This window comes from Cynocephalus volans, chromosome 1 (genome assembly GCF_027409185.1).
Source record: "Cynocephalus volans isolate mCynVol1 chromosome 1, mCynVol1.pri, whole genome shotgun sequence".
Taxonomy (NCBI): domain Eukaryota; kingdom Metazoa; phylum Chordata; class Mammalia; order Dermoptera; family Cynocephalidae; genus Cynocephalus; species Cynocephalus volans.
In genome coordinates this window covers 239,256,581-239,283,209 of record NC_084460.1, presented here as the reverse complement: position 1 = coordinate 239,283,209, position 26,629 = coordinate 239,256,581, and the positions used below count along the sequence as shown (strand labels likewise).

Below are 26,629 nucleotides of genomic sequence, written 5' to 3'. Positions count from 1 at the left end.
AGATGGTTTGTGATGACTTTGCCTGCTCCAAGAATGTGCTGTGCGCTCTCAACATGGTCTACATGCTGGTGGGCTTGTTGCTCATTGGAGTGGCTGCCTGGGGTAAGGGCCTGGGTCTGATGTCCAGTATCCACATCATAGGAGGAGTCATTGCTGGGGGAATCTTCCTTCTCCTTATTGTAGTGGCTGAATTGGTGGGTGCTGTCGAACACCACCAAGTCCTGCTATTTTACGTGATCATCCTTGGTTTGGTCTTCATATTCCAGTTTGGAATCTCTTGCTCATGTCTGGCTATTAATCGAAACACACAGACAGATGTCATCAGTGCTTCTTGGTGAGTCATGAGCAACAAGACCCGAGATGAACTGGGAAGAAGTTTTGATTGTTGTGGATTGTTCAGTCTCACAACTGTATATCAACAAGATTACACTTTCTGCACTGCAATCTGTAAGAGCTGGAGCCCCACTTGCCAGATATGTGAGAAAAGTTTCTTGGGCATTCAGTTGAAGCCCTGAAAATCCTGGGGGGTGTTGGACTCTTCTTTAACTTTACAGAGATCCTTGGTGTCAGGCTAGCAATGAAATTTTGAAATCAAAAGGATCCTCGAGCCAAACCCAGTGCCTTTCTGTGAGTCTCTGGATCCTTCCAACTTCTCTCCTTAACCCTTTTCTTCCTCCCTTAGGGAGAACCTAGGGTCTACAGTCCTTTTTTTTTTTTCCGTGACCGGCACTCAGCCAGTGAGTGCACTGGTCAGTCCTATGTAGGATCCGAACCCGTGGCGGGAGCGTCGCCGCGCTCCCAGCGCAGCACTCTACCAAGGGCGCCACAGGCTCGGCCCCTCCTTTTTGTTTGAAAAGAAGGAAAAGCCCTTCCCCACATCCCCTAAAACTGATTGAACAGCTAGGTTTTATGGCTTTTAATATATTTTGGTGTGAGCAAGACTACAGGGAATAGAAAGAAAAACTTCTTCCCCCTCCCCCCAAGTGGATATGAGAAGCCCCTGGGAGTACAAGGGATAGGGGTTGGAGTCATTCCTAGCTATTTCCCCTCTCCCCACTTCCACATGCTGGACCACCTCAACATACCCTGGCCTGGCTCCAAGGGTAAATCAGGAACACAGCCAAGGAGAAAACCAACAAGAACTCTTTCTTGGACCCAGCTTGAGAAAGTTCAATGAATATAAAAATAAAAGCCTTGTTAACTCCACATTCAAAGAAGCAACGCATGTTCCTTTCTAATCTTTGCTGGTCAAGGGGCTCCACTGATAGCCTAAGCCCTTTTAAAGAACCTTAAAGAGGTTCTGCATGGAATTTCCCTCTTCCAAATGGTTTTTCCAGATCTTCCAATGGCAAAGCCAGTCAGAGGAAGAAACATTTAAAAAAAGAAAAGAAGAAAAAAAAACCTATTAAAGAATAAGAATGCCCTGTTCATAAACTAACAAAAAGGCAAATAAATTTAGCCCTAGAGTAAAAAACAGCAAACCATACCAGCACCCAAATAATCATGTACCAAAGTGCTCTGGGGACTTTACTTCAGCAGCCATTTGCCAAAGGGGCTGGGGCTTCCAGCACAACGAAATTTAAACAGAAGAACCGTAGGAGTTCCAGGGTTGTACCAGCACCATCTGTAGGAACATCTGACACAAAATGTATTCATTTGACATGGAATTAGTTTGTATCATTTGTATTTGACTAATCTAGAATGAAAGATATAGTCCCTGTTGCCTTTTTTCTTCCTTCTTCAATTATCCAGCATGTTTTACAATCTTTTTCTTTTTAAATAGGGATCATATGCAATGGTCTAATGAAGAAGAAGCAGCAGCCAGAAAAAAAGTAGAGGAAAATTCAGCTGTGCGAGTCCTTCTGGAAGAACAAGGTAGCCAACTACATGCTGTAGCTCCTGGAGTTGGGCTTTGTTTGACGTTCCACTGGTTCAGTTCACACCTTAGTACTTACCCTCCTGCTTGTGTCATTACTTTTGAGAGTTTTAGCTTCTACCTGTGCCAATCCACTTGTTCTATTTGGCAGAATTCCCAGTTCTTCCAGTGTAGTGGGACCAAAGTTAATGAAGTAAATTATGTATTCACCTATAATTGATCTTTTGGTAGTCACATTACTGCTTTTTCTGGGAGATACATATTTGAATAGCACTTCAAACAAACTATGAAAATGTAATTTGAAAATGTTCCTCTTGCTATGCTGCTTTTAGTATGCTATCATACATTTCACTTGCTAGGAACTTTGAACAAATTCTTAAACTTTGAGTGAAGAAGGTAAAGTCATATCAAATGTTTCTGGTCTTTAGGATAAACATAAAGTTTCAACAAGGATTAAAGGCAGTTTTCTTGGAGGCCTTTATATTTAGAGTTTAAGGCCTGCTAACCTTCATAAATGGCTTTTTAAAAATTGGCCTATGCTATTTAAGAAAAAACCCCAAAAAAACCAAAAAACAGAAAATGACAGGTGTTGACAAGGATGTGGAGAAATTGGAGCTCTGGTGCACTGTTGGTAAAAGGGCACAGCTGCCACAGAATACAGTGTAGAAGGTCCTCAAAAAATTAAAAATAGAACTGCCATATGATCCAGCCATCCCACTTCTGGGTTATATCCAAAAGAATTGAAAGCAGGATTTCAAAGAGATATTTGCACACCCATATTCATAGCAGCACCATTCACAACAGACAAAAAGTGAAAGCAGCCCCCATGTTCATAGTCAGGTGAATGGATGAACAAAATGTGTTATATACATACAGTGGAATATTAATCAGCCTTAAAAAGGAAAGAAATCCTGGCACATGCTACAGCATGGATGAAATTTGAGCACATTATGCTAAGTGAAATAAGCCAATCTCAAAAAGAAATACTGTATGCTTTCACTTATATGAGATATCTAAAGTAGTCAAACTCATAGAAATAGAAAGTAGAATGGTATTGCCAAGGGCTGGGAGGAGGGGGAGTGAAGGAGTTATAGTTTGGCAAGATGAAAACATTCTGGAGATCTGTTTTACAACAATGTGAATATACGAGGGCACTTCAAAAAGTTCATGAAAAAATGGAACTAAATGATAATAAAAAATCTTTCCATGAACTTTTTTGAAGATCCCTCATATTTAACACTACTGAACTATATACTTAAAAATGGTTAAGATCTTAAATTTTATATTATGTGTTTTAAAAAAAATTTTTTAAGTGCACTTGAAAAAAAAAGAAATTGTCCCATGTCTTTCTTCACTGCATAGCTGGGAACCCACAGACACCTTGCCCAACATCTACACTCTTTATATAGGATTTTCCACCTTATTTTTCTTAAAGTGATTTCTTCTTTAGAACATTTGGTTCTTTTTTTAATATATATAGTTCATCAAAGTACCAAATAAACACAGACATCTATATAACTCATAAATGAATTCTCACAAAGTTCAATGAACACAAAGTGAATACATGTATGTAAACAGCACCCACATCAAGAAACAATATTACCAGTAACTCAGAAACATCCTCATGCTCCTTCTCAATTACAATACTCCCCCTCAACCCCTCAGAACCAATGAAAAGTAACCACTGTTCTGGTTTCTAATATCATAGATTCGTTTTGCCAGAAAAACTTGCTTCCGGTCATCATCATTTCTTGGTCACTCTTGTAGCACTATCGGTGTAACCATTAGATAGAGCAAGGGTCAGCAAACCATAGCCTATGGGCCAAATCCAGCCCATTGCTTGTTTTTATAAGTAAAGTTTTATTGGGACATAGACACACTCATTTGTTGACATTGTCTGTGGTTGCTTTTGAGCTATAACTAGAGTTGAGTAGTTGCAACAGAGACTATATGTGGCCCACAAAGACTAAAATACTTACTATCTCGCCCTTTACAGAAAAGGTTTTTCAACCCAGGATAGAATTTTTTCCAGATTGATCAGCTATCCTGAAACTTCCCAGGGAAAGATGTTTGCATTCCTCTGTGTAAGCCAAGCATAGTGAAAATCACTAATCCCGCTGGTAGTTAACTATTGTTCAAGAACTTTAGTCTACAGTTGAGGCTGAAGTTTGAAGCAAAGTTAGCTGAGAAAACTGAGCTAATGAGACAGCCACTAACTAGTGAAGGAGGCAGTGCTGACCTATCTTGTCCTCTGGTATCATTGATAACCTATCATATCCTGTGGCATCGTTTGCTATTCCTTAAAGCTAGTTCTCCTTCCTCATCCTAGGCATTAATGTGTCCTGGAGGGCAGACAGGAGAGAAGAGCACCTAATCTGCAGTGGAATCATTTTATTTTTATAAGCTTCAGCCATGCAGTCCGAGAGTGGAATATGGCCAGGGAGTGTTGGGGTTGGATTTGAGGGTGCATACCAGTGGCAATACTGCTTACAAATCAGCCAACATTGCATTCCTTTGCAAGAACTCTATCACACTGTTTCTGAGGAAATAAAACTGTGCTTCTTTGCCAGCAGCTGCACAGACATATTTTCCACATTACTCAAGCTTCTGCTAGTAGCCACCTGGATGTGACAGAGAGACTCAAGCCTAAACCGAATTAAAAGTTATCAGTCATCTTAATTCATTTCCAGGAAGTTAAAAATTATTCACAGTGTATTTCCTGATAATATGAAAAAACAAGGATTTTTTTCTCACCCTCTTTTGAATATTTGTTTAGAACATAAATAGATGGGCAGTGCTGATAATGTTCCCTTAGAGTGCTCTGTATGTGGCTGCTATTTTGTCCTATTTATATTAACAGTGAACTTGAGTGAAGCTAATGAGAAGGTTATTTTAGGGCCTTGGAAACCGCAGTAAAGGAAAATGACAGTTTCCACAGAACCATAGTGTGACTGAAATAGAAAGGTGGTGACTGGCCTCTCTCTAGAGAAGCAGGAAAAGCAGACAGGAAAGGGCTGATGATACCACTTTGAAGTGTTTGATTTGCCTATTAGGATGTCCAGTCTCTTTCCGAGCAAATTTTCTGGCTGCTATGGAGACACAGAACAAAAGATTCCATTTCAAAATGACTCAAAGAGGTAGAGGCTTCTGCTGGGTCCCCTCTGCATTCCCCCTGTAACACTACGCAGTGTGGTGGGCTTCATATGTGTCAGGGGACCACTGCAGGGAGAGAAACACGTTATGAGGGTGACTGTCTTATCACACTTAAGCAAGGTTACACAGAACAATTACTAAGGCTGCCAGGAGAGTGGCAAAGAAAGGAAACTTTTGTTCTGAGGAACTATGTTGATTGACATATGACAGGACATTACACTGAGAGCCACCCAGTGCAGTTTCTGCTCAGGGTCATAGACCTACCAGTCTGCAAAAGCCCTGGGTGATGAGGCTTCTGATTTGATGTTTAGTGTCTGTATGAATGTAGGTCAAGGTGAATGAGTTGTTTAAAAGCTCTACTCTCAAATTTTGCAAGAACCTGAAGGAAGGAAACCTTGACCTGGCTCTTCTATCAGTGCTTCTGTTAACTACCATCTTTTCTTATCTAGGATAGTCCTAAGTCTTTGAAAGAGCCAGTTTTCTCCCATCAGTTTTGCATATAAGTATGCCATATGTATATTATTATAGACAGGAGCACTGTTTATTGATCTTATCTCACCTTATTTTAATGCCACTGGGAGGAAACACTGGTTGTTCTCCAATGCTGGCCAACTCTCTGGCACATTACTTTTGGTCTCTGTGTTTGTTGGGCTCTCCTGTCACTCCCATTTTCCATTTCTCGCCTATTGTCTCAGCTGTTGGTGAGAACTGAAGTCAGGAAACACCCTCACAATCTGAAAATTAGGAGGTATGCATCAAAAATAGTAGCCTTTTACTGCAGGATGGTTGATATTTCACTTCTGTGATTAAAATGTGTAGCATCCATGTTCTCATTAATAGTATTTCTTTCAATTAGATTTCCCAGATTAATAATTTTGAATTCCACATTTCTTTTTAGTAGTTTCTTTTCAATTTTATTATAGTTCATGTTTCTTTTAAAAGCAGGTTAATTCAGAGAAATGAGAAAGTTACATTGGCAGTTTTTGAGTTAACATGATTATATTTTATAATTTCCTTATAACATCTCCAGTGTGTTGTATTTCAGCTGGTTATTTAGCAAATGTAATGGGTTTTTTAAACTTAATAACAGAAGCAGCTGCTACTTTTACTTTAAAATATCTATGTAAATAACTACTTACCTAGACTAAGTGATCTATGTCAAGCAAAATAATGAGAGTCCCACTGTACCTTACCACTTAAGAGAATGTTCTGTATGGAAAAAATTGAGTACCTAAAAGTTTTGTGCTGGTGAATTTAGGGTACTTGTTTATAAGTTGGCTTTTGTTGTTAAAATTTCATGCAGTGCTCTTAGGAGTATATTTTTAATTTCATAACTTTGAGTTTTATTAAACAATGAACTTTATCAGTGACGTGGAAATTTCTAACTTTGAGAGCTCAATTCACATAATTGATGTGCAAAAATAACTTTAAATTGCTTTTTGTTACATGGCAACTTAGAATAAATTTTCATAATTCATATTAATCATATCATATGTCAGATACACAAATAGTTTGATTCAGTTTTGTAGTTGTGATGTTTGGTGTGATTCAGAGTGAATTCTGAATATTTAAGTATGGTTAGTGTGCCATATTCCTTCTTCCCCTCAGCGGTATTGAATTTAATAAGTGAATAATTGAGAAGTTGCTTCATTTGGTTGTGGTTAAACAGATCACTACATTCCTTTTACTGCCACTGGCATAGAGCAATTAACTGAATTGGCAACCTAGGAAAGCAAAAAGAAAATAATGTTCCTTCAAGAAAAATTTATCATTAATACACCTATTTAGAAGGTTAGTTTGACAAGACAAAGACAGAGCAGACTTCTCCACACGTTATTCTTTTATTATTATTGGCCTGAACTTGTGGAAATAGGAGGCTGAGACTAAATTTTTCACTCATGGTCAGAGAAGTAACTCCTCCAATTCCCCTGTTATTCCAGATACTCTTGCAGTTTAGGGATTTAAATCATATACTGAAGGTGTTTGTTATCTCAATCATTGTTACGATGAGTTTGATTGAGCTTTTGTGGGGTCTCAGAAGCTGTCACACATTACTGGGAGCTATGAAGTTTCCAGCATTGATTGGAGATACTGCTGAAAGCACAACTTTAAAAAGCTAAACACGTTCCAACCCATTGGTGCGGCTTCTGTTTCTGTCCCATAAACCCATCTATTCTCATAGAGCATGTTTTGTTTTCTATTGCTCATCATAACTTTATCATATAACCTGGCATGGTTTATATTTTATATAATTCAAAGAATGGGGCTTAATTAATTCTGTATTTCTGATCTGTTTTAATGAAGGTTAACTCCAGCATTTACTTCCAATGATTATAAGTCGCATTGAGGTTTTAATTTCAACTTTATGCTTCATAATTGAGAGGAAAGTAAGAATCAGAAAAACAAAGACTATTTTCAGAGACATTTTGGAGAGAGTTCATACTGACCTTGTGTCAGAAAGGCAGTGTAGTATAATGGTTAAGAGCATGGGCTTTAGAGTTTGACAGACTTGGTCCAGGTTCTAACTCTGCTCTTTTTAGCTGGGTGACCTTGGGGAATTTTATTCCCTCTTGACTTTGAATTTCTTTATCTGTAGACTAGAATACACTGTCAGGCTGAGAGATACCATTAGGATTAAATGGGTAAAAAAATCCAAGTAAGGCATTTAGGATAGTGCCTGGCACACAATAGACACACAGTATGTGTTATTGTTGTTATTTTTAATGTTGCTATTATTGGTATTATGATTTCTATAATTTTTTTTTATTTTTTTCTCCTAATTCCTGAGTGGGAAATACTTGAAAAAGGCTTGAAAATGTATATATTAGCAAATCTTGATTATGGCCTTCTAATAGTAATAAAGTTATTTTTAAAGATTGCATAGGCTAGGGTTGAATTTAGATGCTTGATATGTTTGGTATCCGAACCAGATTGCAGTCATGTCAGTGCAAATTCATTTTCTTATATACGCTGTAAAAATTAAAACAGCAGTACAGGCTAATGTTTAAAACAGCAATCGGGTTTCTGTTTTTGTTTTTTTGGTGGCTGGCTGGTACATGGATCAAATCCTGGACCGTAAAATTATCAGCACCATGTTCTAACCGACTGAACTAACTGGCCAAACCCCTAAAACAGCAATCTGATCCAAGATTTGTAGTTTGTAGAACTGACAATGTTTAATGTTCTCAGTAAATTTGTGGGTCTAATAGGAAAGTACATAGAATTTCGAGAGCTTAAGCAGACTTTAGATATACTCTAATTTAACCCCCTCATCTAATGAGGATACCCGGGAGGCAAGTAGAATGAAGAATTCAGCCAAGATTCTTTATCTTTGTGTAAGATGTAGATACAACTTTGTAAAAGAAAGAACTACCTAATAATCATTAAATTGTTACCATTGCTCCAAACTTTCATCTGATTGTTATGAATAAATATAGATAAATTTTAGAGTTGCCAGCAGTATATTTACTGTTCTTTGTGAATGTTTTCTCTAAATATTATTATCCTTTATTTCTTTAAATTGCACATTACTGTTACTGTTTTGACCTGCATAATTTGTTTGCTCATCCCCACATTGTTGGGCATTTGGGTTATTTCCCACTTTTTCCTATTATAAATAGAACTGCTATGCACATCTTTTTATCAGGTTACTCCCCTGCACCCCCGAACCCCCAATTAATTCCTAAGGGAATATACCCACAGATTATTCGAGGTATAGTATAACCTAGTAGTTACTAGTAGTTAGGCTCAAACTTCAAAGTAGCTCAGTATTGGAAACTTAAATACTGGAGATTTGACTAAATGTAGGTCTTCTTAGCTGGCTGCTCTTTATTAGGCAGAAAATCTTTTTCCTGCACAGTGTGAGTCACAAAGAGAGTTTTTAAGGTAAAGAAAGAAGTTTGGAGGAGACCATGGGGAAATTTGACAGTTTTCTAGTTTCTTCTGAGTCTAATTTTCAGATTATTGTTTTTTTTTCTACACAGTACGTCAGGTACATTCCAATTTTTAAAAGTAGAGATAGAACTGTTTTAAAGATAATGTACATTTTTAGATTGACCATAAGTAACCTTCCTTCCATTAGTGTAGATGTGAGCATATTTTGGACTTAACATCACATAATTCTTTTGTTACAAAGATACACTTTCATTTCTCAGATCCTAAATACAGATGGGAGTTCTGTCTTTATAGCAGTCCTGCTGCCAGATACAATTCAGCCTTGATGGGAAGGAAGTCTTGTGGCCACGTGGGTGGAGATCCATGGTACAAGGCCATAAAGATAAAAATGGAAAGAAAAGGAAAACTACAAGGGCTTCAGGAGAGGGCTCTGTAACAAAGATGAACCTGATTGCAGGCAACTGCTTGCTGTGGGGGTAGAGGCTTCATTAAAATTATGAAGGAAATGAGTCTTTGATTTTTATTTTTAGTTTAATTTACTTTTGGAATTCACATGGGTCAAAATTCAAGTGATAGGCTGTCCAGTTAGCTCACTCAGTAGAGTGTGGTGCTCATAATACCAAAGTCAAGGGGTCAGATCCCTGCACTGGCCAGCCACCAAAAACAAAAAAAAATCCAAATGAAAATTCTCCCACAAATTGTGGTCCCCAGCCACTCTATTCCCCTTCTTAGAAGCAATTAGTATTACTAATCATATGATTATCCTTCCAGAAGTATTTTGTACTTGTACAAGTAAACATATGTCTACATATACATTTATGTTTCTATGCAGGTACACACGTCTATTTCTTTTTTAAAAAAACAAATGGTTGCATAATATACACACTGAACACCTTGCTTTTTCACCTAACACTAAATCTTGGAAATTATTCTATATCCGTAGAAAGCTTCTGCATTCTTTGAAAGCACTTTAAAAATGTCATATGTCTACGAGTGAAAGTAATTCTTAATCCAGGGGTTAGGCCTAAGGATTAGGCCTATTACATAACAGTATTCAAGAAATGTTTGTTGAATAAATGAGGATGGATTCAAATTAATTATTTTATTAATTTAAGGTTCAGATGGGAAGAGGCAGAGAGCTAAAAATTGCCCAAAGCTCTGAGACTATTGATCTAACCCTGACCCTGGGACCCAGGGATGATACCACAAAATGCATATCTGTTTTAAGAAGGCATCAGAAATTCTCTTTGGGATGTCAATAGGAAGAGATATCTGTGGAGATTGGGGAGGAATGGAGTTTTGGGATGGCCTCTGGACTCCAGGAGTCAGGAGACATGGTCCTGGTTCCACTGTGACAAGGCTCTAGGACTTGGAAAAAGTGGGTTTGGGTGCTTTCTTCAAATACAAAACAAGGGGGTTAGAGTAGACTATTTCAGTGGACTCTTCTAGCTCTAAAATTGTATGTTTATAATTCGACAATTTCCTGTCTGATCACCAGTTTGCACAATTGTGTTGAAACTGCATTTGTAGAGACATCAAAAATGAGATGTCCTTTCTCTAACATAATAAAGAGGCACACCGGTCATTGGTAAAAATGTGATTAAGATTCCAAGATTGGACTGTAGAAAGTAGTTTGCAATGGTTATATTGCAAAAATTTATTGGCCAAACTGTTAATAAAAGCAGATTTATTAAGGTAAGACTAAATATCTCATTCACTGACACGTTTTGAAAGAATTAAATCTCTGTGGTTTTTTTTTTTTTTTTTTTTTGTCTTTTTCGTGACTGGCACTCAGCCAGTGAGTGCACCGGCCATTCCTATATAGGCTCCGAACCCGCGGCGGGAGCGCAATCGCTGCGCTCCGAGCGCCGCACTCTCCCGAGTGCGCCACGGGCTCAGCCCAATCTCTGTGGTTTTAATTATCTGATAAGTAAAAAGTTATTATAATATTAAAGTTATTCAATAGTAAATATGATTATTATAAATGATGAATAATATATATTTGATAATATTTCATTGTTAAATACATTTAATTATTAAAATAGTAGCTACTAGTAAGCATAATTCATAGCAAAATAAGTCTTTTTTTCTCTCTTTATTTTAGATAAGTATGAGAGTGAAGCTAGTAAATACTGGGACAAATTTTACAAGATTCATAAGAATAAGTTTTTCAAGGATCGTAATTGGTTGTTGAGGGAATTTCCTGAAATTCTTCCAGTTGATCAAAAAACTAAAGAGAAGGAGGGAGAATCATCATGGGATCACTTAAAGACTAATGCTGCAAATTGTTTCTCAAGAATGCACTGCCCTACTATGCCTGCAGAAACAAATCATTGTAAGAAAAATCTGAGCTTGTCAGATGGTCAAAGCAAAGCAGAATCTAATTTTTCCAATATATACTCTGAAGAACACAGAAAAGGACCTCTGAAGACTGAATTGTTTCCTGGTAGCAGTGCCATTTTCAGAATACTAGAGGTACTGTACTCAGGGGACAAAGACAGGAGGTGACAATTCTAAAATGTACATTCCATGTTATTTTATTAACAGTCCAGAGTTTTGAAAATGATCAAATCTAACCAAATTAGTGTTCAGTATACTTTTGTGCATAAATAATATTTAAGGGATTGACGTCTTTAATCAGTCAAATTTTAAGTTTGTGGTTTTAATTTTGTTTTTGTTGGGGTTTTAAAATTTGTCTGCTTTCATTTCTAACTTGAGGGCAGTTTTAAGTATTAATAAAGTTTTGACCTTAATTTTTACTTTCTGTTATTACTCCTTTTTAGGTGAACTAGAAATAAGTGAGATATATAATTTGCTATAATCTGATGTAGACCTTGGTTTTCTGTTTTTAAACTAAACCCTGTCTTTCCAATTTTAAAAGTAATATATGAGTGTATTGATTACAGAGAATTTGCTAAAGAATGGATAAGAGAAATGAAATTATCCACAATTCCACAAAAGATTTAACCACTGTTAACATTTTACTGATTGTTTTTTCCCTTTGTTTTACTGTACATGTATTTGGGGGGGGGGTTATTTCTATTTAACATTATATCAAAAGCAGTTTTCCCTATATTCGAAATTTCTCTAGAAACATTTTCATGGCTGCAAATATTTTACTGTGAGGAGTACTATAATTTTACTTATCTATTTTCACAGTACCGGGCATTTGAATTGTTTTTAGGTTCTCCACAGCAAACATCTTTGGTTGTAGATTTTAGCTGCATTTTCTTTTATTACCTTGGGTTAGATTTACTAGTTCATAATTTATAAAAATCTTTAATACTCCTGAAACATATTACCAAAGTGCTTTCTAAGAAATTGCACTAATACCAATACCAATATACACGGCAGTGTATATCTGTTTGATCATACTTTCATTGGTTGAAATATTCTTATTTTATTGTTTTCCACTTTGTTAGACAAAAATTATACCTTGTTTTAATATGCATTTCTTTGATTACTAAATAGGTCACATAGTTCTTCAAATGTTTAAAAGCCATTTATACTTCTTTGTGTTCTATGCATTTATTTCCTTTGCTCATTTATTTGTTTGGTTTTTTTTTTTAATGAGCTCTGCCCTTTATTATATTTATTGTAAATTTCTTTTCACAGTATGTTAGTCACCTTTTATTTGGGGTTTGGTTTAAATTTAGATTTTAAAAAGTTAAATGGTCAAACTTCTCAGTGTTATTCTTACGTTTTATTTCATTGCTTCAGGATAAATTTCATTTTTTAGAAAACTCTATTATACCCAGAGATCCAGTAAATTTCTTCTTTTTTTTTTTTTTTGTAGAAAATCTGACATGAATAAGGAAAATTTAACCTTGCTTTCATGATGTTTATCCTTTTGATTTTAGGTTGGCTGTGGTGCTGGAAATAGTGTCTTTCCAATTCTGAACAACTTGCAGTGAGTTTTAGAGTTTTCTCCTACAGAATTTTACGTGTTTATGGGATGTTGAGAAATTATGAAAAAATATTGTCATATATATGCCAGTAGTGTTCTTAATTTTCATATAAACAATGACTAAAGCAAATTTCAAAAGAAGTGCCTTAATCTTAGTGTCTAATTTCATGTGAACTGGGAATTACTCTGAAAATAGTGTTTTGCAGCCAAGGGTTGTCCATCATGGGTTTTAAATAATTTTTTTAGCTTGTGTTTATGTGGATGAGAGAATAAGAAAAGAGCAAGAGAGTTCATTCTTCTGCTGCGCTGTGAATTGCAAAACTTCAGAGATTGTTTGCTCCTCCTGGATACTTTACACCCAGAGAATTGAGTTTAAAGCTTACAGCTTAATCTTCATTTTATCTTGTCATCACTTCTGGAATAACACCCAGTATAAGACCCTCACTTGTCAAATCATTGTGTCTAGGCTTGAATGTATTTGGAGGTAGCAGCAACTAACCCTAAGACTCGAAAAAGCAGAAGTAGATGATAGGGTCAGAGGTATTCCCTTGACCCGCCTTCCTGTTTACCATCTCACCAAATGTTTAGTATTTCCAGGATAAAGACAACACACCTTACAAAACTCTTCAAATACCTTTTAACTATGGCTGGTCTGTTAAGTTCCGTTCGTATTTTTTAAAGTTAATTCAATGGCTTTCACATTTTTCCATTATAAAATCAGTATAAGCACACGGCAGAACATTTCCATCAGAAAAAGGCGGGGGGGGGGGCAATTACACATCATCCCCCATCATCCTACACAGCCACTGAGAGAATTTTTGTTTTAATTCCTTTCAGTCATTTCTCTATGCTTATTTTTTAATTTACCCTGCGATCATTTAAACTTTTCATTATGAAAACATAAAAGCATTCAGAAAAGCAAAGAGTAGTACAATGAATTTCCATATTCCCACTACCTCAATGCAATAATTATTAACATAATGCCAACATCATGACACTTTATCTTTGATTATTCAGGATGTAGCTCCAAAAAATCGGGACATTCTCCAATACTATTATAAATCCAACATAATGAATAGTAAGTAATTCTCTAATATCATCTAATGACCAGTGAAAATGGCCAGGTGCACATGATGCTGGTAAATTTATAGTTCTGAATGGCCTTTCTCTTTTTGTATTTACTGTCTTTGTTTTCTGTTTTCCAGTTTCTGGGCTGAAATTTCCTGTTTCCTTATACCACATAGCCCAGTTCCTTCTCCCCAGTGATCTTCAAATTTATAATACACATAAATATACTACATTGGCAGTTGATTATGTGTTACTTTATGACTGATCTCAAAGTATTAATTAGCTTGTCATTTCTTTATGCCTTGTGTCTGCAAAAACTTTTTTTTTTTTTTTTTTTGTCCTTTTTTGTGACCGGTAAGGGGATTGCAACCCTTGGCTTGGTGTCGCCCACACCGCGCTCAGCCAGTGAGCGCACCGGCCATCCCTATGTAGGATCCGAACCTGAGTGCGCCACGCGGTCGGCCCTACAAAAACTTTTTATATTCCTTCAGGTGGAGAGCATATTCTACCCTAATCTGATTTCCCAGTTACCTAACAGTGCAATATAGAAAGTTAGAGCTCAATACATATTGACTGATTAATGTTTTTGATTCCTTACTTGTTAGTTCTATTTTTCCCTCTCTATTTATCTGTCCAGCTAGTAATTGCAAGCTATTAGCTCCTCACTCCCTGACTCTTTCTTCTTGGCTGTGTCTTTCTTTGCCTCATGCCCATGTTTTAGAAATCATTGTAGCTCAATAACCTGAGATAACTAATTCATCTTTAAAAGGCAACCAGTGATTAGCCTTCCAAAGGGAGACTTAGACTTTTTTTTTCCTGCCTAAGAAATTATGTTTTATTACTTTTGGAGAGTACAGGATTAATGTTTTACATTTTCAGAATATTTTACCATAATTAAACCTCTGGAATTGAGAGGTCAAATCATTCTGCAAGGATCATTTAATTCTTAAACCCCCTGCCAAGAGGGTACTTGGTGGTGTGGTGACAGTAGTGATATTTACACCTGCTTGCTGGGAGAAGGGCCAAGGCAGTCAGCTGATTTTATGGAAAGGCCCTAGAAAGTCATTGGGTGGTCACAAGACTTCAACTTGGACTGCTGATGCAGTGGGAATTTAGTCTCAGAGGTCATGCTGCCACCCTAGTAGGACACATGGCAAATGGCACATGCTTTCCTTTAGCTCCTAGACTGTTCTGTATCTTGTGGGTATTCAGTAACAACTGCCCAAAGGTAGATTGCAGACCTTTCGTAATGAACTAGATGTACCAGTGTCCAGAAAGGCATTTTGAATTATTTAGAAGTTGTTAGAGGACCATGTTAGTTTTTAAGCTCCTGGAAGACAGAGGCAGATCTCTTTTAATGTTAATAATAGCAACAATAATTATAGTAATGACTAACACTTGTTGAGTGCTTACTCTAAGTCAGACACCTTTCTAGGAACTTTATATGAGTCCATTCAGTCCTCACAACCACTTTAGATGCCGTATTTTTCTCTGTCTTAAAGATCAGGAAAAAGAGTTGTAGAGACATTAAATAACTATCCTAAGGTCACACAACTAAGTGGTAGAGCCAGGAATCAAAACTCAGCCAGTCTGGTTCCAGAGCCCTCCTCCTTAGCCATTATACCACACAATGCTGCATGCATCTGAGTGTTAACTGAGAACATTTCAAACACATATGACCACCCAGCAAATTACAAGTCACAATTATATGATTTCATAGGAAACAACAGGGGTATATGCTGAAATAAAGTACTGTTTATGTATAAGTCAGATGAGAAAAGACCAAGCAGTGCAAGTTTTAACTTTAATTCAGTACTGGCTAACTTTTCCTAACCTTGTCCTATCCATCATACTTTAATTTATTTGGACAGATCTAAAATTGAATGCAAATCCCTAGTAACACAGAATGAATGAATTATATGTGAATATAGTATTTGTCAAAGAGTAGCCTTTAAGAATATAATCTGAGCCTGAGTAAGATTTTGCTAAATATATGTTTGTGCTTGTATTCTGTATTTATTGAGTTCACATTGCTTGAAATTCCTCTTGAATCAAATTAGAGTATTAGAATATAATCAAATTAGACGTCCTAATTGTGTGCTTCAATGCCCACCTTTATATCATGCCACATACCAGTTTGGGCTCTCAGGATCAGCTCTGCTTCTCATCCCCGGCATGTGACTCCCACCTCTAAACCTCTATGCCATTTCCCCTTCTCCCTTAGCAATGCCATCCTCCTTCTTCAAAACTTTTAAGACTTATACTTCTGGGTGCCAGCTTTTCTATACCTCTATAGAAATTGTATAAACCAGCCATGTCCCCAACTAAACTATAAAACCTGCAAGAGCCAGGACCATCCTTACAGTTACTGTTTAGGGACATACCTCTTTCTGTGGTTCAGACAGGGTAATAAGCAACATAGTACAAGGATTACTTAGAACTAGCATACAGAGGATGATCAGGAAGGTTACTGACCAACAGAATTTAGAGTATATGCCTGCCTGCCCATGAATAACTGTGGTCCAGCCATCATCACTGAATTCCAAATAAAGGCCAAACAGGTGTAGGGGGAGGAAAAGTGGTGGACTAATGGATATGAAGCTATGCTATCTACCCTAAGTGACTCATTGTGCAGTATATGCATGTATTGAAACAACACACTGTACCCCACAAATATATACAAGTAAATGTTGAAATAAATAAATTAATGAAAAATTCAAAAAAATATTTTTAAAGTATTTAATCCTTCCAATTTAAAAAAAAAAAAAAAAAACCAGCTGAACAGAATATGTTTAAGTTCAGAGGCTAGTTAAAATTAGTCAAGATTTTCATATGGGTAAATACTATCCCCCCCAAGAAACTGAATTTACTTATTTATGTATTGTGAATAAAGCAACTGAGTCTTAAAGAAGTTAAGTCAAATTCACAGAGTCAATAGGTGGCAAATCCAGGATTCAAACACAGTCTTTTTGGATCCAAAATTCATACCCTTACTATTTTATAAGACTATTTTATTTAGTACTTTGTATTCTAATGCTTGGTACATACATGAGGCTCATGTACATACATAAAGCGTTGACAATAACTTGAAAAGATAACTGAGAATTAACGTATTAGTGTTTTATTCATTTTTGGAAGTTGTATTCACATGCTGTTAAAAAAAAAAGTATATGTGTTTCTGCCCGTTCAGGGCATCAGAGCCTCTGTGAGAGACCCAAGAGCCAAATGAGTTGTATCAAAGGGAAGAGGAACGAAGCCCCAAGGACCCAGGGGTCTGAGAGTTCTTGGAGAAGGGCAGAACTTGGCTAAGTTCAGAGGAGCTGTAGGACATTCTGGAGGGAGGCAGAGAAGAAAGCAGGATGGAGCGGTGCTGATAGATGACTTTTGAGGTTTCCGGTGTGGAAGTACAGTGGGATATAAGGCAGATAGGCCCAAGTAATGGAGGGCCTTCAAACCAGGACAGGAGTTTGAACATTGCCCTGTAATTAATGATAAGTATTTGAGACAGTGCTGGTTCAGAAGCAACACAAAGATGCCCGGACACCAGTTGGGAAAACAATATTTAAAAAGAAGAAATGACAAGCAAAGCGTCATCTGAACTTCTATGAAAGAAATACTTATGAAGTCAAACCTACAGTTTCCATTGTTCTCTAGTTCAAGTGTCTCTGGACTCTGGATTTAAATATTTCTTCTGTTTTCATAGGAATGCTCCAGAGTCCTTCCTTTATTGTTGTGATTTTGCTTCTGGAGCTGTGGAACTAGTAAAGGTATGCCTTCTATTTTCTTTAAAAAGAGCCCATATAAAAAGCTAATTTATTTGTTTTTGAAGTGATTCTTTTGAAATGTGTCTAGATCAAATGTTATCTGTGACCATTTTTGACTGAGCTTTTATTATTTCTGGGAATCGTATATCAACTGATGCCTAAGATATTAAACTAAGACAATAGAAGTTATTTTGAATTTAAAATACGTCTCAAGGGACTGGTACACCCAGAAAGGCCAACAGCACACAGGCGAGGACCAGGAAGGGTACTGACCTATAAAATTCAGAGTATACGCCTGTCCATGAAAAACCATGGTCCAAACAACTTGTTTAAGTTCCAAAGAGACCAATTAAAATTAGTCAAGATTTTCAAGTGGGCAAACAGCACCCCTGCCATTGAATTTTTCAGTTGTCTCCTACAAGGTCAACTTATTCATATTTGTGTCCCTAGAGCCTTGCTTGCATACAGTCTGGCACATAGTAGACACTCATTAAATTTTTTTTAAAAGGCAGGGGGGCTTGGCTGCTGGCCAGTATAGGGATCCAAACCCTTGACCTGTGCTTTAACCAGCCAGCCCCTAAATTAAAATTTTTGAAATGAAAAAAATCTGAGAAGCTATATGATGCAAACCTAAAATGGCCTAGACTGTAAGGAAAACAGTGCGGAACCTGGTTTTATTTGACAAATCCCTGAATGCTAGTAAGCATTACCATAGAATGAAGAGGTAATTTTAGACAATGGAACAGGAAAGGAAATTCTGTTAACAAAAATGTATGATAAACACATAAATTAAGTAAAACTTTCTAAAAAGCAAGTAAAAACTTAATTTCTGATAATAAGAGTAAGAATTATCCTGAGTAACATTTTCTAAAATACCAAAAAAGTCTAAAAGAGAACATAAACTTCATCTGAAATTACACTTCCTAGGGTGAATCAGTGTTAATATTTTGATATGTATTCTTCTAGTGTTGTTTCTGTAAGTTGTATGTGTGTGTTACTCTAATGCAATTTTTAAAAAATAACAGCTTTATTGAAATATACTTCGCATACCATAAAATTCACCATTTTAAAGGATACAGTTCAGTGGTTTTTAGTATATTACAGAGTTTTACAACTATCACCATTATCTAATTTTGATTATGTAGTGCAGGATATTTGTATTTTAAGACAAAGGAGGCATGGAAAAAGCAGTGGGAGGGAGAGTGGAGAGCTATCTCAGTTCCTCCTGAAACAACACAGGGTAGACCTCTACCAGTGCTGCCTCCTGATTCATAAAGCCTGCTCTCCTCACTTTTCAACTTAAAGAGGGATTGTAGAGAATATTTGTTATCAAGTCCAAGTGCTAGACTTGAAATAAAGTGCATTCAGATTTATAGAGGAAAGGGTTTTGTAAGAAAAAATTTTTTAAATTGATCTTTTCATTAAAAAAAACAAAAAACGGAAGTCTACTAACTTCTTTTTTTGCTTTTTATTCCTTTATAATGTCAGTCGCACTCATCCTACAGAGCAGCCCAGTGTTCTGCTTTTGTTCACGATGTATGTGATGATGGTTTACCCTACCCTTTTCCAGATGGGACCCTGGATGTCATTCTGCTTGTCTTCGTGCTCTCTTCTATTCATCCTGACAGGTAAATGAAGACGAAGGGCAAAGCAAGTGTGTAAAGCTCCTTCCTCCTCAGTAGTTTTCAGAACTATCAAAGCAAAAATGACAATTCTTGAATTTATTATTTAGTGAACCACATTATGTATAATATTCAGCCTTTTAAATGCAGTTTTTCCTTTCTTCAGACTTTTAGAAAGAAACTGGTCAAACTACTTCATTAGTGAGCTTTCTGTCACTGTCAGAATGAAGTGAGAATATTCTGGCAAGACACATACCTATTAAAAGTGACAGTGCTTCAAGGAAATTACAAATTCAGAACAACCTAATAGACTCCCAAGAGGGAAATTGTACTTAGCAATCAGAAACAAACATCTTTGATTTAGCATCTTCCTGAATGTTCATGAAGAGATGGGCTGTGGATCAGTTTGGCTTCACATAAATCTGTTGATGGGCTTTAAAAATTTTGTTTATAAGGCGCACACTAGGGGATTAGGAGTTACAGAGATTTGTGAGATTACCCTTGGACCTTTATGATCTAAGGTTGGCGTGGTGCCATCATTTAAATATTTATGACTTAAGTTTTTATGTTTGTACAATTTTTTAAAAGTATAAACGTAGCTTTTTTACAGAGAGGAAACGTAAAGAGAGATTACCGGCAATTAAAATGATCACCTTTCTGATCATTTTAATGATGGTGGTACTGGTGTATTAAAGTACATGTGTGGTAAGTGTCAGGGCTTGTGCTTTCATAAGATTTCTTAAAACAGGATTTTCACAATCCCTGTTAGGAGATACGGACGTGGCATCCACCACTTTTTTGTTTGATGAGCGCAACGCTTTCCCACTGAAACTGAGTTACCATGTGCTTCTTTCTTTGTAATAAAAGGCCCTGAGGACCCTTTACAGTCCTTTTAACATTAAGAGATGAGTACTTTGGTAACTTATGAAAGAACAAATTACATTTCCAAATATATCTAAAAGAGGGATACATTTGCACCTGGTGAGCTATATCAGTTTCCATGAAGCTACTTTTTCCCCCTACTTTCAATAACCTATTTCTTTCTGCTAATCTATTTAGGCTTTTGACACTGTTCAAGTTCTAGTAGAAAGAGGTCATCTATGTATTTTGTTTCCTTACATGAATAGTTACAAGGATGGGGTAGGTGGATAGAGAATAAGATTTCCTATTTGAAACCAAAAACAGGAGACATTTGAATTCTAAATACGACCACAAAAAGACTATTTGAAATTAGTTTAGATAATGTATTTTCTCATGATTTGAATTGACTGTTAAAGAGAAAGGGAAGCAGATGTCTTGCAAAAATTGCTTTTGTGGTACAGAATTTCATTCTATTTATTATAAAACAAATTCAGATGTATCATGTCAGTAGCCACTTTCTTACCTGCACGGAAATGATCTAAAAATAAGATGAATGTGTGGGAAGCAGTAGTAAGTGAGAAGGCAGGGCAGTGTCTTTTGTGTCATTTAGGGCTGTATCCCAGGAAAGTTCTAGAAACGTGTCCTCTTGGCAGCTTGGAAAATCCAGGCACAGATGAACAGCAATTCAGCTAGACTCTGAGTCTGGGGGTTCCCACTTATATGAGAATAAATCATAGGAGGCTACAAAAGAAGAGCTAATGGTCCTTCTTGTCATTAAAATAAAAGAAAGTATAAAATACTTACAGCAGATCCAAGCACAGAGTAGACAATCAATATAAATACCAATTTTTTTATCTCTTTTTTTCCTTCTCCTCTCCCTCCATTAAGAAATAGGTGAGGATAGCAGAGCTAGCCCAAGTAGGATAAAGAAAGAAAAGGGGCTTTCTCCCATTCTTGTCTTGTCCTTCTCCTCCCCAGTCCACTCCCACCTGCAGTTCTCAGGAGCTGGCCCTGGAACTACATTGTGGACCCAGATGGAATGATCAAGAAAAGCAGCTCCCACTCCTTGCCTTTACCCACAACCCCAGACATTAAAGGATTGTTTGGGAGGAAAGGATTTGCAGAAGGATGTTGCTACATTTTGAAGTATTTTATTTTTTGTTTTTATGCAAGTTAGTTTCATCCCTGTTTTACTACTAATTACAGAAAGAGATTTCTCTCTGTACATAAAACATTTATACCGAGAGTGAATATTTTAAAGTTTAGATATGGTTTTCTTTCATTGCCGAAACCTAAGGATATAAGCACAGTGTGCAAATAATCTGTAATAAAACGAACAAGGAAAAAATACTTTTCTTTTTCCCTTTCATGTATTTATGTTCTAGTTTTTAAAAGAGCTTTTCATCTAGCCATGCCACCTCTTTCTGTCATATGTCTCTCATGTTTTTGTAGTTGCTTTCATTTTCTCACTATCTACTTCCTTCATAACATGACATAATCTGGCTTTCATCCTGCTATTCCACTGAACAGTGTTTTAATTGGATGGAATTTACAGATTACCTGATCTAAACTCCTCATTTTCAAAATAAGAAAACCTCTACAGCTTTAAGTAGCTTAGCTAAGGTAGAGATGGCAAGGCACACAGGCTGCCATTTACCATTCTCAATGGCAGACATTGATCACCAATTTTGTACTTTGATTGTCATTCCCAGTGAGCTCCATGAGTCCTTCTTAATAGAGCTCTGTAGGCAGCTAATACTAGTCACTCAGCATTGATATATGATCTGAAACCTTTGTCTTTCCTGGCCTATAATCACACATAAGGTCATGAATTCTTAACCAAAAACCTAAATCAAGAGTAATTACAAGGGGTCGTATTTGATTGGAAGCCACATAAGTAGAAGAAATAGTAAAAGGAAGAAAGCAAAGGCTTCCCAGAATTGAGCTGGGGCTTGGAGTATGAACACAATTTAAATAGGTGGGGGTTAAGGAGGAGGTTCTTTGAGGGGAAACCATGTGAGCAAAGACATGGGCTGCTCAGAGCCAAGCATATAACATATTGGCTAGAGGAGATGCTTCAGACTGAGAAGTAGTGGGAAAGATGCTGGAAAGATGAATTGGGATCAGTAGTAGGAGATCTTAAGAGCTCAACTAAGAATTAAAATTTTATCCTGTGGATTAAAATCTTGAAAGTTTTTGAGCAGGGGGTTGATTTGACAAAAACCATCATTTTCAGCAGAATTACTCATCGATAATATTCAGGAAGAATTGACAGGGAGAATAATAAAGCATGTTAGGAAGCAATTCTGATTCCAGGCCTAAGGAGATAGGGGTTTATACTAGGAGAGTACCAGTGGGAAACAAGGTAGAAAATATCAAATGTGTCATAAAAAAGAAGACATAAAAAATATAAAAATAAGAAAGAATACACAGAATTTGATGACCACAAAGAGAGGATAGTGGAAGAAGAGGAAAATAGTTTCTCTTTCATGAGGTGAATGATGGTACCTCTGAATTAAATAAAGTTCATCTGACAGAGGGTTAATATCCAGAATATACAAGGAATTCAAACTTAACAACAGAAAAACAAATAACCCAATTAAAAAATGGGCAAAGGAGCTGAATAGGCATTTCTCAAAGGAAGATATACGAATGGCCAACAGAAACAGACACATGAAAAAATGCTCAACATCACTCAGCATTTGGGAAATACAAATCAAAACCACTTTGAAATCTCATCTCACTCCAGTTAGGATGGCTAATATCCAAAAGACTGAGAATGACAAATGCTGGCGAGGATGTGGAGAAAAAGGAACCCTCCTACACTGTTGGTAGGACTGCAAAATGGTGCAGCCATTATGGAAAATATTATGGAGGTTCCTCAAACAATTACAGATAGATCGACCATATGACCCAGCTATCCCACTGCTGGGAATATACCCAGAGGAATGGAAATCGTCATCCCAAAGGGATACCTGTACTCCAGTGTTTATTGCAGCACTATTTACAATAGCCAAGAGTTGGAACCAGCCTAAATGCCCATCATTGGATGAGTGGATAGGGAAAGTGTGGTATATCTACACAATGGAATACTACTCTGCTATAAAAAAAAAAAAAAAAAGAAATACTACCATTTGCAGCAACATGGATGTTCTTAGAGAAAATTAAGTGAAAGAAGCCAGGCACAGAAAGAGAAATACTGCATGTTCTCTCTTATTTGTGAGAGTTAATAAAAATAAATAAATATACAAATTGCAAAGGGGGAAGAAGACACAACAATCACAATTCCTTGAACCTGTTACAAGTAAACAGATATGATGTTGATGGGGGAGGAGTGGGGAGAGGGAGGGTGGAAAAGGAGAGATTGGTAAAGGGACATGAAAATCAACTACATTGTATATTGATAAATTAAAATAAATAAAATAAAAAAGAAGTCACAAGGAGAATGAACTAGTTTTGGAGGAAAGATGATCCCTATTTAGATTTGTATAAGTTGGGATGGCTCTGGCATATTTTTTATCTTGCAAGATAAAAAAATGAAACGGAAAAAAATACAAGAAAATGAAATGCCTTCAGTTTTTGTCTACCTCAGAACTACCTTACTTTGCTGTAAATAGCAGGAAACGTCTGTGGTTTTGCAGTTCAGCTTTGACTTGATGCTTCAAGCTCTGTGAAGATACCACTCTGGTCATTTGGGTGATTTCTTGATATTCTGTACGTTTTGAATCAGGTCTTTTAGCAAGCTGGTATTCCTTTTTTTCCTTATTTACAAAATATTTTTGGTTTTGTTGCCCTTACATTTGTGGTTTAGATTTCTTCTTTGGCCTTATGAAGCTTTTCTTATTTTGTCTTCAAGATGATTAAGTCTGGCATATAAAACAAGATTTTCACAGAGTATCTTGCTTTGTTTTTAAAGGATGCAAGGTGTTGTAAACCGATTGTCCAAGTTACTGAAACCTGGAGGAATGCTGTTATTTCGGGACTATGGAAGATATGATAAGACTCAGCTTCGTTTTAAAAAGGGTAATAGTATATTCAGTTTGGAGTTATTTTATTTAAAAGAATGCCTTGTTTATAATTCATGTCAAGTTGCCTTTTTTTCTCTGTTTTTTTATGAAATACTAAGTTTCTCTTTTCACAATTATTTCTTTTAGGGCATTGTTTATCTGAAAATTTTTATGTTCGAGGAGATGGTACCAGAGCATATTTCTTTACAAAAGGTATACTAATTTACAAGAGGAAATAATTATCTGTAAAACTCTCTTTGGTTATTATTTGCAGGGAGAAACTCAAAAGATATAGAAACAAGGCTCTAATTATTGATTAAACATTGGATATCTTCATACTTTGGTGCCTGTAACTATTCTACATAAAAGCTTGAAAATGGCCTTTTTGCTTTTTAAGCTTTTTCCAGTTAAAACTGTTTTAAATAGTCACTTGTTTCACCCTCATACTCAAATGAAAGTGCAGTCTGTTCCATTTTTTATAAGTCAATAGAAAATTACTTATCTCTTGTCAGTTTCTTATTTTAAAAAAGCATTTCTGATGGTATCAAATGAATCCTTCATACAAGAATTTCTCCACACTTCTGTGAGTACTTTTATAGTCTACCATTTCAGGTTGCTGTAACAAACCAACAAAAACTCAGAAAGCGGGCACCTTTCAAAATATTGAAAGCAGCAACCAATAATTTTGTATATCTGCTTATGCCTGCTGTGTTAGCCTGTTTATACTTGGTGTATTTTTCTGAAGTAGAAGAAACCCCTTTGATTTCACAGGTTTCCTTCACCAAGTTGTACTAGAGTGTTTCTTAGTATAAATGAAATTTAAATGGCCAGTCATTCCATCAATGTTCCATTGTTCCTGACCTCCCTAGTCACATGTCATTTTTTGCTTGCCATTTTTGTCTGACAGGGGAAGTCCACAGTATGTTCTGCAAGGCTGGTTTAGAAGAAAAGCAAAATCTGGTTGATCGTCGTTTACAAGTTAATAGGAAAAAACAAGTGAAAATGCACCGAGTATGGGTTCAAGGCAAATTCCAGAAGCCATTGTACTGGACTCAAAAGAGCTCCAAATTGGTATTTTCACTCCTTTCTCATGACTGAACTATGTACCATGCAAAGGTACAAAACCAGAGGACTGTACCATTCAAAGACTCCTATAAATCTTTCACTTCTCAAAAGACAATGAGAAGAAAAGAAGGGAATATGTATTTCCTGCAGTTTTATCATGGGCGAGCTCTTTTGTGCATCTTCTGTGATTTGGAAGAGTGCACCATTTTCTGTATTTTCAAAACTTGAAATGCCCAAGCTTGTTTGGGTTTATTACATCTAACTATTTTGTTTGTTCCTTGAATTTTATAAGCATTCAATTAAATTACTGATATGTCAGATAATTTTGAGAAACGATAACCCATCATTTGTTAGAAGTGGGAAAAATCATTTACTTTGTTTACACATTAGGCCTAGTAAACCAGTTCCCAAACACAGTCAAACTCTCCTCCATTATCATCTGATAACAGAGAGGCAGCATGCCTTGTTTCCGGGGAAAGCTATAAGCCTAAGATCAAGGTATATTGTTGTTTTGTTTTGTTGTTGTCCGTTTTCCCAAAGCTTTTTTTTTTTTTTTTAATTCAGAGACTAATGTCTGAAATACAACTTTAGTTTCTCTTTTTTTAAAAAAAAATGAAGTATAGCCCATGCTACCATTATTTTCAGGCTACTTTGAGAGGTACAAGTTGTTGTAAGCCCTCATAAGTGTCATACCCAAGAAAATTCTTAAATTATAGCAATTAAAAATTTATTTACCACTTGACTTAAAAGTATATAAGTTGGCTTGCCAATTGCACTTTGTAAAAATGGAGTTTCTAAGATTGGTCTTTCATTCATTTTATGATATTTATTGAGTACTTACATTGTGCAGAATTATATGGAATAATACAATCAATAAAGACCCAGCCCTGTCTTCAGAGAGTATAAATAGGGTCTAGCTGACAAAGCAAAATGTGCACATCCCAAACCTCTAAATCATTATCTAAAATAATACACAAACAAGTACTCAAATAGGGAACTTACCAGCTAGTGGACTTTGATTATGAGCCACAGAAATCTGGAAGAAATGGACAATCTCTTGAAAGGACAAACATTAGAATAATTCATCTCCAACAGTTCTTCCTTTTTGAATTCACTTAGAATTCAATTTCCTGGAAGAATGTAATCAGTCCACCTTGAGTCATGGATTCATCTCTAAAAAGCTGGGGGCAGGGCAGCTTAATTGATGATGCCACTAGAAAGTATGGAATGGAAAAAAGTTGCTCAAAGGAAAATCAACAAGACGCTGTTATGAAAAAAGAAGGGGGAGGGATACTGCTCAGTCAGTCACAAACAACACATCATATAGTGGTGGTAGCAGTAGTAATAGTAGTTCCAAAGAAAGAGATCAGCTATGAAAAAGAATGTGGAAGAATCAGGCTTCTGGGAGGAGG

General features: G+C 36.4%; 1 protein-coding gene and 1 pseudogene across 4 annotated transcripts in view; both read left to right on the top strand.

Moving 5' to 3' along the window:
• Window positions 1–25,968, top strand: part of METTL8 (methyltransferase 8, tRNA N3-cytidine) — a 79,911-nt gene extending 53,943 nt beyond the window's left edge. For all 4 annotated transcript variants that reach the window (XM_063105739.1, XM_063105735.1, XM_063105728.1 and 1 more), the window contains 8 exons: window positions 1,784–1,875; window positions 11,028–11,398; window positions 12,784–12,833; window positions 17,602–17,665; window positions 19,151–19,290; window positions 24,062–24,168; window positions 24,300–24,365; window positions 25,060–25,968. In XM_063105739.1, coding sequence (XP_062961809.1) covers window positions 1,784–1,875; window positions 11,028–11,398; window positions 12,784–12,833; window positions 17,602–17,665; window positions 19,151–19,290; window positions 24,062–24,168; window positions 24,300–24,365; window positions 25,060–25,250 — 1,081 coding nt within the window. In that variant the 3' untranslated portion in view covers window positions 25,251–25,968. The remainder of the gene's footprint in view (window positions 1–1,783; window positions 1,876–11,027; window positions 11,399–12,783; window positions 12,834–17,601; window positions 17,666–19,150; window positions 19,291–24,061; window positions 24,169–24,299; window positions 24,366–25,059) is intronic.
• On the top strand, window positions 3–631 carry LOC134369137 (tetraspanin-31-like; annotated as a pseudogene).
• Window positions 25,969–26,629: the final 661 nt, after the last annotated feature.